Here is a 15,338-nt window from a genome sequence, read left to right as displayed (position 1 = left end):
CCTCTCTAATTGTAAGGACAATTCTCTCAAGAATAATGATGAAAATGCAATCAAGGAGATATCACTTTATCACATGTAGCTCAAGAGGGTCTTGCACGGGATGTAATGGGGCTTGGGACCATTTAAATATTGTCGGTTAGATCCTAGGGGTCTTAAGCTAGTGAGTGTAGTACAAAAAAAAACTTGTGCTTATTCTCCAAAGGGATACTTAGAAACTCCAAACATAATCACCCACAATCAAACCAACAGTAGAGATGCACTTCATTTTCTTCTTCTTCTTTTTCATCTTTTTTTTTTCTTTTTCTTCTTCGATCTACCTTCCCACTCTTTCCTTGCCATTTTCTCTTTGTTTAGCTTCCTTCCCATTTTTCCCTTCTTTTTTCTGTTTTTTCTTTTTCTTTCTTTCTTCCTCTTTTTCTTTTCATGATAGCGACTTTTTTTTTCTTTTTTTGGTGAGTGGAGGTAGATTTGTTTTTTTTACATTCACAATTGATATCTCTTTCCCAAAAGGTGGTGATTATGTAGGAGCAACTAAGCACATTTATTTTGCACAAGAGGGAAACCATTTTCGAACTTGAAAAGAAATTTAGGCTCAAAGTTTCAAAGTGGCAACTAGGGGTAACTCTTTTTGGTTGATGTAATCACAAAGAATAAGGCTCAATTTGGCTTTTCCTAGTGCCCTCTATCTATGCCATAGTGACCAAGCGGTATCAACTATCATGCAATGCAATGTCATTCCTCGCTCGAAAACATGTAGAAAGTGTTCTACTTTGAGGCTTTGAACCTTACCATTTGTGGGTTTTTATGCAAGTGGTAGTGCTTCACATTTCCATCACACTCAACTTCATTCAATCAAAACCACAAGTTCTTGAATAGATTTTTCAAAACAAAGCAACTCATGTTTTTTTTTTGCTACGATTCAATAGGGGAATCATTACCAAATCATTCATCGAGGCTTGGAAAAAAGATAAAACACAACTCATTACAAAAACGACACAACACCAACACGACCAAACAATAAAACAAACCCCCTCCTCACACTTAGACCTTGCTTGCCCTCAAGCAAGTTTGGTTAAAATGTTGAAAAAGGAAACACATCACTTAAAACATAGAAAACCAAGAACAACACACAAGAATCTCGCCTCCTCACACTTGGGCATTGCTTGCTCGAGAGCTAGTAGACCAAGTGTTTAGAGAGAGGTTACTAACAACACGAAATACAATTACAAAGGCCGGCAAGGCCACAAAACATGCAAAACAAGGTCGACAAGGCCACAACACCAAAAAACTTTAAGTAAACACATACATCACACATACAACATATATACACAACAAATAAAAGAGAGGGTTGGATAGAAATCACCTCCCCCGCCATTTGCGGGGGGTACGGGCTGTTGCGGCAGATGGTGGCGGAGCTGGTGCAACTGCCTCCTTGGGTTTCGATCCCAGCCTCATGTGCTGGGTTGGCGGCTCCTTCAGATTCAGCTACTTTATCCACGTTGGCATCCAGACTGCCCTGTTCAACAAACTGGGCAGGATACATGTGTTCTTCCAAAAAAACATCATCAAATCTTGCTTTCCAATCCTTCCAAGTAGACGCATTCAACTTCCTTTTAGGATCCCTGTAGAGTTTGGAACCCTTCTCTGAACTCATGTAAAACACACAAACATCGGGGCTTATACATATGATGTCGTCGGCCGAAGTCCAACCGGTCACCTCCTTATGCCACTTCAAAACCTTGATTGGCTCTTTTTCTTGACTCTTGTGTAATATACTCTTGATGATCATGGATATGGTGTCATTTTTTTCCAAAGATTTGAGTTTGGAAGGAAACGCAATCGGCTCCAATTTAGGTGGATGAATCTCCAATGATAGCAACTCTTTCTCCACTCTTGGACTGGGCAGTTCATTCTGACTGGGCAGTTCCTTAGGATCAGAGAGTTTACATCTCTCAGGTGGGTTTGTGTGATCCCTCTTTTTGCACCAAGTCATTATTTCAGCCTCTATCTCCTCATCACCAAGCCTTTGAGTATTGAACAACTTGCATTTACTAAGTCCTTCGAGCTCAACTTGTTCTTCAATGAAGGGCAATGGATACATATCTTGCAAAAACTCGACATCAAGAAAGTCGGGACCTTTTAACTCTTTGATCAACTTTTCACCTTGGCCATTTTCCATATCACTATTAATGCTAATGGGGAGAGTGTCATTTTCCCCAAAGCAGACATGCTTAAGGTTAGTAGGCAGCGTCTTCAATTCCAATTTTGGAGGCCGAACTTCCGACGACACCAATTCCTCTTCTGCCCTAAGACTGGGCAGGTTGCACTGACTGGGCAGTTCGTCTGGATTGGGCAGGTTACTGGCAGATTTTGCATGCTCCATTTTGTTGCACCACTTTGTGATAGCCTCTTCTGGTCTCAAAGGTATGGGTATAGGCCCATCGGATTGAATGATGATTTTCTCTTCAATCTCCTCATCGCTATCCTCTTCATCTTCAAACCAAGCAATCACCTGACATGGGCAGTGTGTTGCACTAGGCAGTCTGGGACCCTGTTCCAATGATTCCCTCGGTCCGTTGTTTGAGTTATTGTTGAATGATGCTTTCAACTCTTGCCCGGACCTAAGGGTAATCTGATTAAGGTTCTCCTCTCTTGGTAGTTGCACTTGAGCCGGAATTCCTCCACCATTCCCACGCATATCATTGATGCAAGTCACCAATTGTGTCATTTGGCGTGCAAGATGATCAAGACTAATCATTTGCTCATATTGTTCGTCATGCATCTCATGCACCACATTGTAATTGGCTTGCAAATTGTTTTGCATGAGTTGTTGGGATGTGATTAGATCCTCCATCATTTCTTCTAAGCACTTGTGCGGCATTGGTGGATGATTTGATTGATATTGGCTGAATTCTTGTGGCTGGAAACACGGAGGGAATTCTTCTTGATCGGGAGGCCAATAAACATGATTTTCGTCTGACCCTTGGAAAGCTTGGTGGTGTCCTTGTGGTGGTGGGCCTTGATATTGTTGGTTCGGATGGGTCCATTCAAAATAGGAGTAATCACCCCATCCATATTCGTAAGGATCTATGAAATGATCCATGCTGCCCTTTAATGGTGCACCACTCTCGTCATTGCTTCTTGAATGGGTTTCCTCGTCAGTTCACTCCTACCTTATGACTCTTCAAACTGGACTGTCTGGTGAACTGGGCAAGTACATGGACTGCCCAGGCCAAAAAGCCTAGTTTCAGCTTGTTTTGTCAAACGTGCATCCTTGTGCAACCTCTTCACCGTTTTCTCAATTTCAATATCGAACAGCAGCCTTGGAAAAGAGGACCTGCTCATAAACTAAAAATAAAATAAAGAGAAAAAAGAAAAACAACAACAAAAAAACAATTCAAAAACTATATACAACAAGTATAGAAAAACATAACAAGACAACAACACCGTTCCCCGGCAACGGCGCCATTTGAGAGGACGGAATTTTACACGCGTGTCGCAGGCGCGTGTCCCTTCCTATTCAACAATACTTATACGTTCCCACTTCCCAAAATACTATTAATTAGTATGTGGTAAGTCGGATGTCGATCCCACGAGGAATGGTCGTATCCGTTATGTATTTCAACACTTAAGAGTTTGGCGATGCCGCCACGCTTTAAATTAGGGGTGGGGACTGAACTACGAAATATAAATAACACTTAAACTAATGTGGGAACTAAGAGTGCGAATAAAATGCATTTAAAAGAAAGCATAAAAACTGGAACATAAACTGGGCAAGCTAATAAACTGGGCAAGCTAGCAGCAAGATCAAAACAGTGGCGAGAACTTTGTGAAATAACATTTTCGGGAATAAAATGAACAAGAGGAAAGAAACCTGCTTTTTTCACGAAAATTACTAAGTAAAAGAAGCAAAAGGAACTAAGTAGAAGGCTGCTAAACACTTAACTATGCAAGAGAAACACCAAATCAACAAGTTAGCTACCTAAATATGCCTTGAAAACACCAAATGAAAAGCTGAAAACTTTAACACTTAAACAAGATGAAATAAGCTTCAAGAACACTTAAACATGGTGAAGAAAAGCTAGAAGAATGAAATCAACAAGATCATACAAAGGCATGCAAAAAGAAACGCGACTAGACGACACAAATCACACAACAACCGACTACTTGCACATACTTTTACTTCTCTTTTTTTTGGAACGTTTTTCAACCATGAACAACTCCTAAAATGACTCCTAACATGTTTAGATAACTTAAATAAACAAGGAAATACACCTCAAGAAAGTGGCTTAACACAAACCTAAAATAGCAAACTTGAAAATAAGGTTTTTGAACTAAACAAGCAAGAACATCAACAACCAAACATAAATGCTAAACACTAAGAGAATTAAATACACCAAAAGCTCTTTAATATCAGCCCAACAACCTTAACTAGAGAGTTAAGATTTTGGAAAATGAGTACAACAAGGAACTAGATCATTCAAAGCATTAAAACACTACACAACTACAAGCTTCACCCCATGGTGAGCAAAAGTGGCAATGGCTGCCTATGGTTCAAAATTTGCTTCAAGGATGAGAGAAAACTAAGCTTAGAGAGAGAAAATAAAACTAACTAAGCTAGCTAAAGAGTGGGGTGGTTCAAAAGTGGTTGAAAAGTTGTCCAAAAGATAAGATTTGTTGTTTTTTGTTCATATCTTTCAACAAATCTGATGTGGAAGTCTTATCCACTCCCCATGATGGTAGTTGGCTTCTTTTGCCTTCAAAAGTGTTGCTTGTGGGCGCTGATAGCACAAAGACTCGTCAACTTAGCTTTGAAAAGCGACTTTGAAGAGCTGTCAACATGGCTCGGACACTGGCCAATCCATCAAACTGGGCAGTTTGTGTCTTGTGGATTCCTTCCTTCTCATAATACTGAATTTGCATCCAATTTGCCTCTACTTTTGCATGTAATCCAGAATCCATTCCATTAGCATGCTCGTCGGACCACTCCATTCATTTCCTGGCAAAACATGCATCTTTATATGCAAATTTTCAACAATATAGCATGAAAACTGATCAAATTCGTGTGACGAAAACTAGCCTATCAGGTTCACCCCAAACTTTCAGATTCTCGTTCGTTTGTGTCACTAGGGAAAGTGATAGATTATTTCAACTTAAAACTACGGTGTGCGCGTATTTAATCTAGCCTACAACATAAGCACTCTATGTTCGCCACATACTTCATCATCTCTCATCTCAACATCTACCACAATTAACGGCATTCATACCACAAGATAAACACACCACATTTTCACATCTCATAGCTAAACACTTTCGCACCTCACATTTGCATTCATAAAATTTTGACACAAAAGCTTTCTTCAAACTCTTTCACACTTTCCTAAAATTTCCACATCTCACTTTTAAAGTAAAAGTTTTGACTCAAAACTAAAATATACTTTCGCATAAACTTTCATCCATCGTATAAAACACTCCATAGAATAACGCATCATACTTTGCACCTCATAACATAAATATCATCATACTTCCATAGCTCAATTTTCCAAACGAAAAAGTTAAAACTATTTTTCTCGAAACTCAAAAAATTTCGAATAATTCATAAACACAGTATTTCCATTGATCATTTTTTTCATAAAAGATAAATCACCCCATTGCATAACATACATCTTTGTATCACCATAGATTTTCATCTTCTCGCAAAACATACACCCACATATATATACCATAGCTCCTCTATCCCATTGTAAAACATACTTTGTTTTCATAACCATAGCTCTTCTATCTCATTGTAAAACAAACTTTGTTTTCATAACCATAGCTCATATATCCCATTGTAAAACATACTTTGTTTTTCCTAACCATAGTTTCTCTTCTCCTTTCCTGAAAACTTTCTCATAAATTTTTTTCATAAATTAAATTACCTCTTTCTTGATTGAGCGTGGCGAAGCGGGATGTTGAGCCTTCAATGCATAATTATTATTATCATTATTATTATTATCACTATTATTTTAGTCTAGCGAAACAAGTCTAGACTAAGACTGAAAAAGACTCTCGGGTCCAGAGCGGAAAGAAAAACCTGGCTCTGATACCACTTTGTCACGCCCGCATTTTCTAAGGATAGAAAACATGGTTGATCGCGACTAGGGAAGGATTAAAGAAGCGGGAAAGAAATAGGAAAACAACGCAACTCGACCATAGCTCGAAACAAATGGGAATAGCTCGAATAAAATCAGAGTATCTCAACAATCAACATTCAACAACTCAAAAATGAATATTACCTCAATGATACGAGAACTCAAAAGAAAGACAACTACTTAGCGGAAGCATTTCGAGAGAAGGAATATGCCACGTGTGAAGACATGACACATTCTAAACACTTAATTTCTTCAACGGTCTTGCTCAACACCCACCGCACCCGTCACGCTCAACCTGCAATTTTTAAAAGAAAAGCAGGGCTGAGTACTTGATGCACTCAGTGGACTCATGCCGAAAACATTTTATAAAAAGTATTTATCATGCCACCATTGAGTGACCTTGGGGTTTTAACTTTAGAAATCGCCCAAGACACTAAAATCATTTCCATCGTAAAACTCGTGACTGCAGTCATTTTCCCATAGATGTCTACCATATCTGATCCATTGATGACAAGGAATGTGGCCACATTCCAAGTCGCTAGACCGGCCGACCCAAAAGACGGCTCACGATCTCCATAGGTGTACACTAGCCTGAATAGGGACTCACTCCCTAGACAGACCCGAATTCGATTATCCATTGATGGCAAAAGCCACATCAGATAGGTTCCATAGAATAAAACAAAACACGGCATGACAAATATTCATATCATTTTCACATAAAAATATACTTAGGGCATTGCCCATATTTAAAAAGAAAGCCCACCTCGTTTGCTTAAGGCCTTAATTCGAAATTATTTTCCTTCCCTTGATATCACATCTCGCTTGCAAGGAATCGCCTTTAACATTTAAATAACACCTAAATCAACACATTAAATCAAGTAAATAAATAAGATGCATGCACCCTAATTAAAATCGTTTATCTCATTCCTTGGTTTTCGTTTATTCGGCGGCCGCCTAAAGTTCCTCCGTTGGCTCCTCGTATTTCCCCATTAAAACTTAGGTATTTCGATTAACTCCGGCCGTACAACTCAAAAACAAATCGGACTAAAAGTAGTACTTCTATTCACAAAGTAAAACACGCATGCTCCTAATCCCTTTTCTTAATTGAATTCCAATTAGTCCATAGCCCATACCAAATCATGGCCCAACAAAAGCATTAAAAAATATCCTAACACTTAAACTAAAGAAAAAAAAAGAGGCAGTAGCCAAAATATTGCCTGCCACCACACGTTTATACTCCCTTCACAGCAATGTATACCCACCTATTATTATATTTCCAAATCACCCATTTGCATAATGAAAAAAAAAAGAAAAAGAAAATACTAAGAGTGAACTACTCCCAGATTCGTCTTCTTCAATTTAATATAACCTCTCTCTCTAGTTCATCCTTTTCTTTGAATCTCCCTTACATAAAATCCACCATATAAAACACCAAACTCCTACCAATTCACAACAAAACAATTCCCCCAAGCAGGCTGAAATTCTCGTCTCTAACTTTTCTTCACAAAATTGATAATCTAGTTACTTCCCACCCCTCTCTCTCGTTCGCTGCTGCTACCGTCGACGGCGCCTCCGTTAGGTAAATCTCTCTTCCCCTCTTAATTCTAAGCTTTAATTCAAACTTTTATTCAATCAACTGTTTAATCTAAGAGAATTGAGGATTTAAACTGTTCAAGGGCTAAGATTTAATTCTAACAGAATCAAGACGAAAGCTTTGAGTGATTATGTGTTATCACGAGGATTTCCAAACGTGTGAATCATTGAATGGTATGCTGTGAAATCAGAATTTAGAGAGTTCAGAATTTGGGGAATTATACCTTCGCATAAAAGAATTTGTCAACAAACATGGAAATTGAAATCACGATCCTCTCAGATTTCAAACTCGTTGGAAGGAAGAAACTGCAGTGGCTTCTCTCTCAGTTCTCTCGCATCGCAGCGCCGCCGTGAGTCGCGGCAGCTGTTGCCGAACCGGACAGCCTTCGGTTCCGTATTCACCGGCTGTTATCCGCCGTCGCCGAGCCCGTGGACCACTCCGTCGTCATCTCTTCTCCCTCCATCCAATCTCTCTCAAAACACAGCGTCTGCCATCTCTTTCTCTAATTTCTAGCTCTCTGATTTTTTTTCTGGAATCGATTGATCTGATAAAATGTGGAGTCAGGGAGAGATATGTATAGGTATAAACCGATTTCATGAGATCTTCCGGATTTTGTGGAACAGAATAGTTGACAAGTGAAAAGTGGCATTCAATAGTGATTGGGCTGCAGATTTAAAGTGGGCTCATGAAGAGAAATAAAAAGATGATTTGGGCTTAAAATAAAGTTTCCTCTTTAAGTAATAAAGAAAATTGGGTTAGGAAAGGATAATGGTTTAAGCCCAAAATGTAAAATTCTTCTCTCGACAAAAGAAACAAGGTCGAAAATTTTTTAAGTGCACAAACGACAGTCCTTTCAAGAACACAATAAAAGGGTAGAAAAAGTCGGGGTGTTACAATATGAGTCTCTACCTTCACTTGATAACAATCCAGCTCCAAATGTAACTGCTCTGGAATGGTTATCTTTTTCAGTGAATGGAGCAAAAATCATGCAATACCTTCAAAACATAACATAAAAATAAGTTATATTTTCATGCGTACAGAAAAGTACTCCCTCCGTTCCATAGTAGTGGAGTCATTTTGCCATTTTGGTACATTCCATTGTAGTGGAGTCATTTCCCTTTTTAGTAAAAGTTAACACATTTCTTCTCACTTACTTTACTCTCTCTTACTTTATTCTCTCTTCATCTCTCTACTTTCTTAATCTCCGTGCCGAAAAGAAATGCCCCCACTACTATGGAATGGAGGGAGTATCAGTTATCAGCTATAACTATCATTTTATCAACAAAAAGTATCATTGCATCCACTGAAATATAATTGTATCAGCAAAAAAATATCATTGTATTAGCAAAAAGTATCATTGTATCAGCAAAAAGTATCATTTTAGGTCTATTAGCAACAAAAGTAATATACCTGTTAGTGTTGTATGTTGAATCAAATGAAATTACATCTCCAAACATATGATAATTTCGCTTTGAAATAGCATCAGCCCAGAAGAGTTTAGTAACTTTCCATGAGATCCTATCTAAATTTCATAATAGAAGGCATCAGATAATTCATTTTGAGAACGCATATAATCAAAAATCATTTGAGCATCTGAACCATCAATATTGGACATAATATCACGATAAACATTTCTAATATCAATAATATCACATCCAACATTTTCAGGTCCACTCATTATCTCCTTCAAAAGTTTGAATGTTTGAGTGGGACCAATATTACTCCTGCCACAATCCTCCATAAAACTTCGATGGATAGGATCCAGACTGCGATTGGCCGTCATAAAATGACTATGCTCATCCGCAACCATTAAGTGATTATGATACTCAACAAACTGATAAAACTCATACCCGCTGCTAATACCATCTGAAAAATATCTCAAGTTAAGCTTAGCAAGACATTCACACCTAAACGACCGACACCTACGCTTCTTAACAGACACTTCAGTTGATTTGGATGTATGACCAGGTATAAAACTCTTAGAGCCTTGTCTGCTGCAAGCCAAATACTGCCACTTAATAATACCATGAACTGATTTGTTGCCCAGTTTACGAATGCCAAAACCAACTGAACGGGCATAGTGTTCATAGAAACCAGATGCTTGTACTAATGTATTGAATTTCATACCAATCATTGGCTTCAAAGCATCATCACAAACAGAAATGTACTAACCTACAAATCAGTAAAAGTATCATTTTATCAACTCAGAGTATCATTTTATTAGGAAAAACTATAATCAGAAAAAGTATCATTTTATAAACTCAGAATGTCATTGTATCCGGCCAAACTATCATTTTATGTTGCAAACCTAAAATTTATAAGCCAAAAGTATCATCTTAACACATAATCGGCACAATACATAATATACAAACCTACAAAGCAGTAAAAGTATCATTTTATCAACTCAAAGTATCATTTTTATAAGGTTACTGTCATTTTATCCGCTTAAATTATCATTTTATCAGGTAAAAGTATCATTTTATTAAACAAAAATGTCATTTTATACACCAAAAATACCTATCATTTTATCTGCTGAAAGTATCATTCTATCCGGCAAAACTATCATTTTATGCAGTAAACCTAACATTTATAAGCAAAACGTATCATTTTATTAACTCAGAGTATCATTCTATCCCGAAAAAACTATCGTTTTTATAAGGTTACTGTCATTTTATCTGCTTAAATTATCATTTTATCAGGTAAAAGTATCATTTTATTAAACAAAAATGTCATTTTATACACCAAAAATACCTATCATTCTATCTGCTGAAAGTATCATTCTATCCGGTAAAACTATCATTTTATGCAGTATACCTAACATTTATAAGCAAAAAGTATCATTTTATTAACTCAGAGTATCATTCTATCCGGCAAACTATCATTTTATCAGTTTTATGTCATTTTGTCACGTTAAAGTATCATTTTATCAGCTTATATGTCATTTCTTCAGCTAAACTATCATTTTTATAAGGTTACTGTCATTTTATCCGCTTAGATTATCATTTTATCAGGTAAAAGTGTCATTTTATGACAAACGTATCATTTTATAAACAAAAATATCATTTTATGTGCTGAAAGTAACATTTTGTTAACAGCACAGGTTGCAAAACTATCAACTCAGAATATCATTGTATCCGGCAAAACTATCATCAGAAAAAGTATCATTTTATCAACTCAGAATATCATTGTATCCGGCAAAACTATCATTTTATGCTGCAAACCTAAAATTTATAAGCCAAAACTATCATCTTAACACAACGGCAATACATAATTTAATTAAATAAGAATTTCAGTACATTAGAAACATAAACCAATCGACAACTAATATTCATCAAAAATCAAATTCAATACATGAATCAAAACAATCAATAAATTAAAATATGAACACAATCAATAAGCTAAATAGTAGATAATGATCGTTACCTTCGTTATTTGCTACGTTCTCCATCGAAGCAAATTCTGACAGCTATTGAACAGATAATCAATGAAAATCTGGAGATTATGGAATAATGAACCAAATCGGAAGGAAATCTGGAGTCTATTAAAATAATCGGAAGGAAATCTGGAGTCTATTGAAATAATCGGAAGGAAATCTGGAGATTATGGAAATCTGAAACCAAATCGCGGAGAATAGGAAAGAATCGAACTGAGAAAGAGAGAAAGAATTGAGCAAAATTCAGAAATTTAAATGAGGGAAATGACATATTTACCCCGCGCCTTTTTTTTATGAAGTAAATCTAAGTTTGAATCTCAACCATAAGATTAGAAAATATGTGTGGTTTAGATTTGGTTATAGGGTTATTACGATATTTAGGGGTTATCATATGATCACAACTATATATATATATATATAACCACATCTGCATAATCTCCAACTCAATAAAATTGAGAAATATGTGAAGGAACGAAAAATAACTTAGAATATGATCTCAAACTGAATTTATGTACGTAGTATAATATTATACTGCCACGAAATGTAGGAAATGTGTGTACATAATTACTGCTGCTAACAAACAATATATCAATCCTAATACTATTCCTAATGTTCACTGTAGCTAAAAACTAAAAAGACTACAAAATCATCGCTTTTTGTACAATTTATAAAACAAGTCTAAGGCGATCTATTGACAATTGAACATCATTCGAATAACATATAATTAGATTTGAATTTAAGTCAAACTTGAACCAACGAATTGTTTTCTTTCCAAAATTAGAGTCAAAAGTCAATAAATTTTCAATCAACATGTTTTTATTCTTGATTACGCTTTAAATTACAAACAGAATTTTATAAGTTATAGGATTGAACAGTAATAGTACAGTATATGTTTGCATTAGAAAAGGTTACATGATAGTAGCAATCTTTTTTCGTACATATATTTAGAACAGTTGAAGACAAATTATGCGTATGTATCTGTTTCGCAATGTATAAAATATACACATAATTTACTGAAATTACCTCAATTATTATCATATTCTTAGCATTTCTTTATCTATTTCTTCCCTCATAGGAAAGGAGACATTGCTCTGATTTCCATCTTTTTCAAGAGAAAATCCTGAAAATAGCATAAATTTATATTTAAAAATAAAGTTTAATTTGCTCTTTTTCTAATTTTAAATAAATAAATAGAATAATAAATTGAATTTTGAGTTTTATAATTTTAGTGAAATTGAATATTTCAATAACATTTTTATAAAGAAAAATAGCAAAAAAAATCATAAAGTTTGGTCTAATTCTGGTCTATCCCACAACTTTAAAAAATAGTCAATTATATCTTGACATTTTTCTCAATTGTTTCATAGCAAAAAAATTTAATCATGCTACGTTATGAATGTATCAACGTAATGCGTCGATGTATAAAAACATAATCAACTAAATGAATAAAATAGCTTCCAAATGTTTTGTCACATGATATTGTTCGTCCGTTCGCTTGCCAAAAACTCATAAATTGAGTGGATAATATTCACATAAGATTAGTTTATATAATTGGGAATTAGCTGAATGCAATTCTATATATAATTGGGAATTAGGTAAATGCAATTCTATACTATAATTTGGGAAGTACCTAAACACAATAGAGTTTCAATAATCCCGTGAAAATTAATTATGGGTGGCCAAATTATTGGCATCTAGCTCTGGCCGGGTAGGAAAAAACCTTTTTACCTGTTTATTACCGTTGAACCCATCTTCAAATTGAAAACTAAATCAACAATATTTATCTATCTGCCACCGCCATTAATTCTTCTGACCTTTGTAATTAAGTACATGGAAAAAAGCAAAGAGAACAGCCCATCTCTTTCTTTAAAAATATTCAAAAAAAACAATAGAATAAGGTTGCATTGTGTTTTCATTTGGGAGAAATTACATTTAAATCTGAGATGTGGTGGGTCTACTTTCTATAAATTCTCACCTTTCTTTATCCTCACTCAATTCCTCCACAGCTTAACCAGACAATCCAAACAATTCACATCAAAACTCGGTTGATTCTGAAGAGAGAAGAATTACAAGAACAATTAGAGAAGAATGGTCGACGTGGATCGGAGGATGACGAGCCTGAACCCGTCCCACGTGGCCGGGCTCCGCCGCCTCTCAGCCCGCGCAGCCGCTGCCGCCGCTCCCTCCGCGCCGTGCAGCAGTCTCCTCTCCTTCACTTCCCTCGCCGACAAAGTAATATCCCAATTGCGAAACTCGGGGGTACAAATCCAGCCCGGGCTAACGGAATCCGAGTTAGCCCAAGCCGAAGCCGAATTCGGCTTCGCCTTCCCGCCGGATTTGAAAGCCGTCCTCGCGTCCGGCTTTCCATCCGGCGCCGGCTTCCCCGACTGGCGATCGGCTCGGCTCCACCTCCGCGCCGCGATTCATCTCCCCATCGCATCCGTATCGTTCCACATAGCCCGCAATGCGCTGTGGTCGAATGCCTGGGGCCCGCGCCCGGCCGACCCGGAAAAGGCGATGAAGTTCGGGAGAAACGCTCTCAAGAGAGCCCCGCTTTTGATACCCGTTTTCGACCATTGCTATATCCCTTGCAATCCCTGCCTCGCCGGAAACCCTATCTTCTACGTCGACGAGAATCGGATTTTCTGCTGCGGCTTCGATTTGGCCGATTTCTTCGAGCGGCAGAGCGCCTCCCCCAAAATCCAGCGATCGATCAGCGAGAGATCGGCGGCGTCCTTGCTCTCGTCCTCTTTTATCGATTCGTCGCGGAGGAGCCTCGACGCTGGCGGTCCGGTGCCGCGGTGGGTGGAGTTCTGGAGCGAGGCCGCCGTGGACCGGCGGCGGAGGGATTCGAATTCGTCGTCGTCGTCTTCTTCGGAAATAATGCTGCCGAGATGGGAGATGCCGGATTGGGTGGGTGAGTACGTGGAGCAAGTCGGGTCGGTTCTGAGGAGGAGCGGGTGGGCGGAATCGGACGTTGCGGAGATTGTCCACGTGTCGGCATCTGGCTTCTTCGTGGACGGGGAGATGGTGATGCTCGACAGCCAATCAGTGCTTGACGCGTTGCTGTTAAAAGTGGATCGGTATTCGGATACGCTCCGGAAAGCGGGTTGGAGCTCGGAAGAGGTGGCGGAGGCGTTGGGGATTGATTTCCGGCAAGAGGAGAAGAAGAAGGTGGCGCCGGAGGTGCTGCGGAGGTTGGGGAAACTGGCGGAGGCGGTCAACTTGTCGTCGTCGTCATTATTGACCTAGTTTTTGGGAGATTCGAAGCGCTTTTGTTTTTTCAGTAGTTCAAAGTCTGGTGATTGCGAACTCTTTTTCTATTTTTGAGAAAGGGTACGAACGGAAAGCCTTTGGTTTAGGAAATCGGAAAAGGTTAGATTAAAAGTAAAAGTTAACAGTGAAAGTATCTTTTGAAATGCACTGGATAATAAATACACAGTATCCAACTATTTTTTACACACTCTCATCATGTATCTTGTATTTACTTCATTTCTATGTCTTTACATGTAAAAGTTGTTTTCTTAAATTTCTTGTATACATTTCTATTTTCGCGCATAGCAAAATTTTGCGTTATACAAGTTTCAGCATTATTGAACAGTGGAATCCAGAAATTCATGGCTAAAAACAAAACATCTAATCTCACTTACTTTATACTTTCTTTTACTTTACTCTCTCTTCTTCCTCTTACTTTATTCTCTCCTCTACTTTATTTAACTCACTAAATACAACTTTCTTAAATCTCGTGCCGAAAAGAAACACCGCAAGTAACGTGGGACGGAGGGAGTAGTTTTTTTTGGTGAAGACTATTATGATTGAATCGAGCCTTTTCCTAGCTCTTGTGATTGTTTTGTTTGTTCTTGTGCTTTTATTATTCTTTTGTCTAGCCAACTATAGAACTATATCCGTTTAACTAGATTAATCGAGAGATAGCTAGTTTTATGTGGTAAAAGGAACGAGTACAACACAGGAGTTTATTTGCACTCGAGAGAGATAGCTAGTTTTACTATAGAACTATAGAACTATATCCGTTTAACTAGATTAATCGAGAGATAGCTAGTTTTATGTGGTAAAAGGAACGAGTACAACACAGGAGTTTATTTGCACTCGAGAGAGGAGACCCTTTGTGAGGGCTTGAGTCTTAGGAACTTAAGGAGCTAGAATCTAATCTATTGGA

At 37.7% G+C, this 15,338-nt stretch overlaps 2 protein-coding genes across 8 annotated transcripts; one reads left to right on the top strand and one right to left on the bottom strand.

The window, feature by feature from the left end:
• Positions 1-427: 427 nt before the first annotated feature.
• Positions 428-8,088, bottom strand: LOC121762999. 4 transcript variants are annotated; one of them, XM_042159041.1, is made up of 3 exons: positions 7,952-8,084; positions 6,898-6,970; positions 428-4,999 (listed from the first exon to the last, which is right to left on the bottom strand). In XM_042159041.1, exon 3 carries the CDS (start codon positions 3,101-3,103, stop codon positions 1,205-1,207), a length of 1,899 nt encoding a protein of 632 aa, XP_042014975.1. In that variant the 5' UTR covers positions 3,104-4,999; positions 6,898-6,970; positions 7,952-8,084; the 3' UTR covers positions 428-1,204. The 4 variants fall into 4 exon arrangements, with proteins under 4 accessions (XP_042014975.1, XP_042014976.1, XP_042014974.1 ...); XM_042159042.1 differs by having other exon boundaries at positions 6,898-6,990; positions 7,952-7,997; XM_042159040.1 differs by lacking the exon at positions 6,898-6,970 and having other exon boundaries at positions 7,952-8,088.
• LOC121763013 lies at positions 6,990-14,690 on the top strand. Of its 4 annotated transcripts, none has more exons than XR_006042326.1 (2): positions 6,990-7,713; positions 8,008-8,383. XR_006042326.1 is itself a non-coding variant. In XM_042159056.1 (2 exons), the coding sequence occupies exon 2, from the start codon at positions 13,250-13,252 to the stop codon at positions 14,411-14,413; it is 1,164 nt and encodes a 387-aa protein (XP_042014990.1). In that variant the 5' UTR covers positions 6,990-7,713; positions 13,168-13,249; the 3' UTR covers positions 14,414-14,690. The 4 variants fall into 4 exon arrangements, 1 of the variants encoding a protein (XP_042014990.1); XM_042159056.1 differs by lacking the exon at positions 8,008-8,383 and adding an exon at positions 13,168-14,690; XR_006042325.1 differs by having other exon boundaries at positions 7,578-7,713; positions 7,833-8,383.
• Positions 14,691-15,338: the final 648 nt, after the last annotated feature.

This window comes from Salvia splendens, chromosome 13 (genome assembly GCF_004379255.2).
Source record: "Salvia splendens isolate huo1 chromosome 13, SspV2, whole genome shotgun sequence".
In the NCBI taxonomy this organism is placed as follows: Eukaryota; Viridiplantae; Streptophyta; class Magnoliopsida; order Lamiales; family Lamiaceae; genus Salvia; species Salvia splendens.
This window is presented reverse-complemented; position numbering and strand designations above follow the sequence as displayed.

Excerpts from the sequence above, each read along its gene's own strand:
- LOC121762999 (XM_042159040.1), bottom strand. The coding sequence starts at position 3,103 with ATGGATCATTTCATAGATCCTTACGAATATGGATGGGGTGATTACTCC.
- LOC121763013 (XM_042159056.1), top strand. The coding sequence starts at position 13,250 with ATGGTCGACGTGGATCGGAGGATGACGAGCCTGAACCCGTCCCACGTG.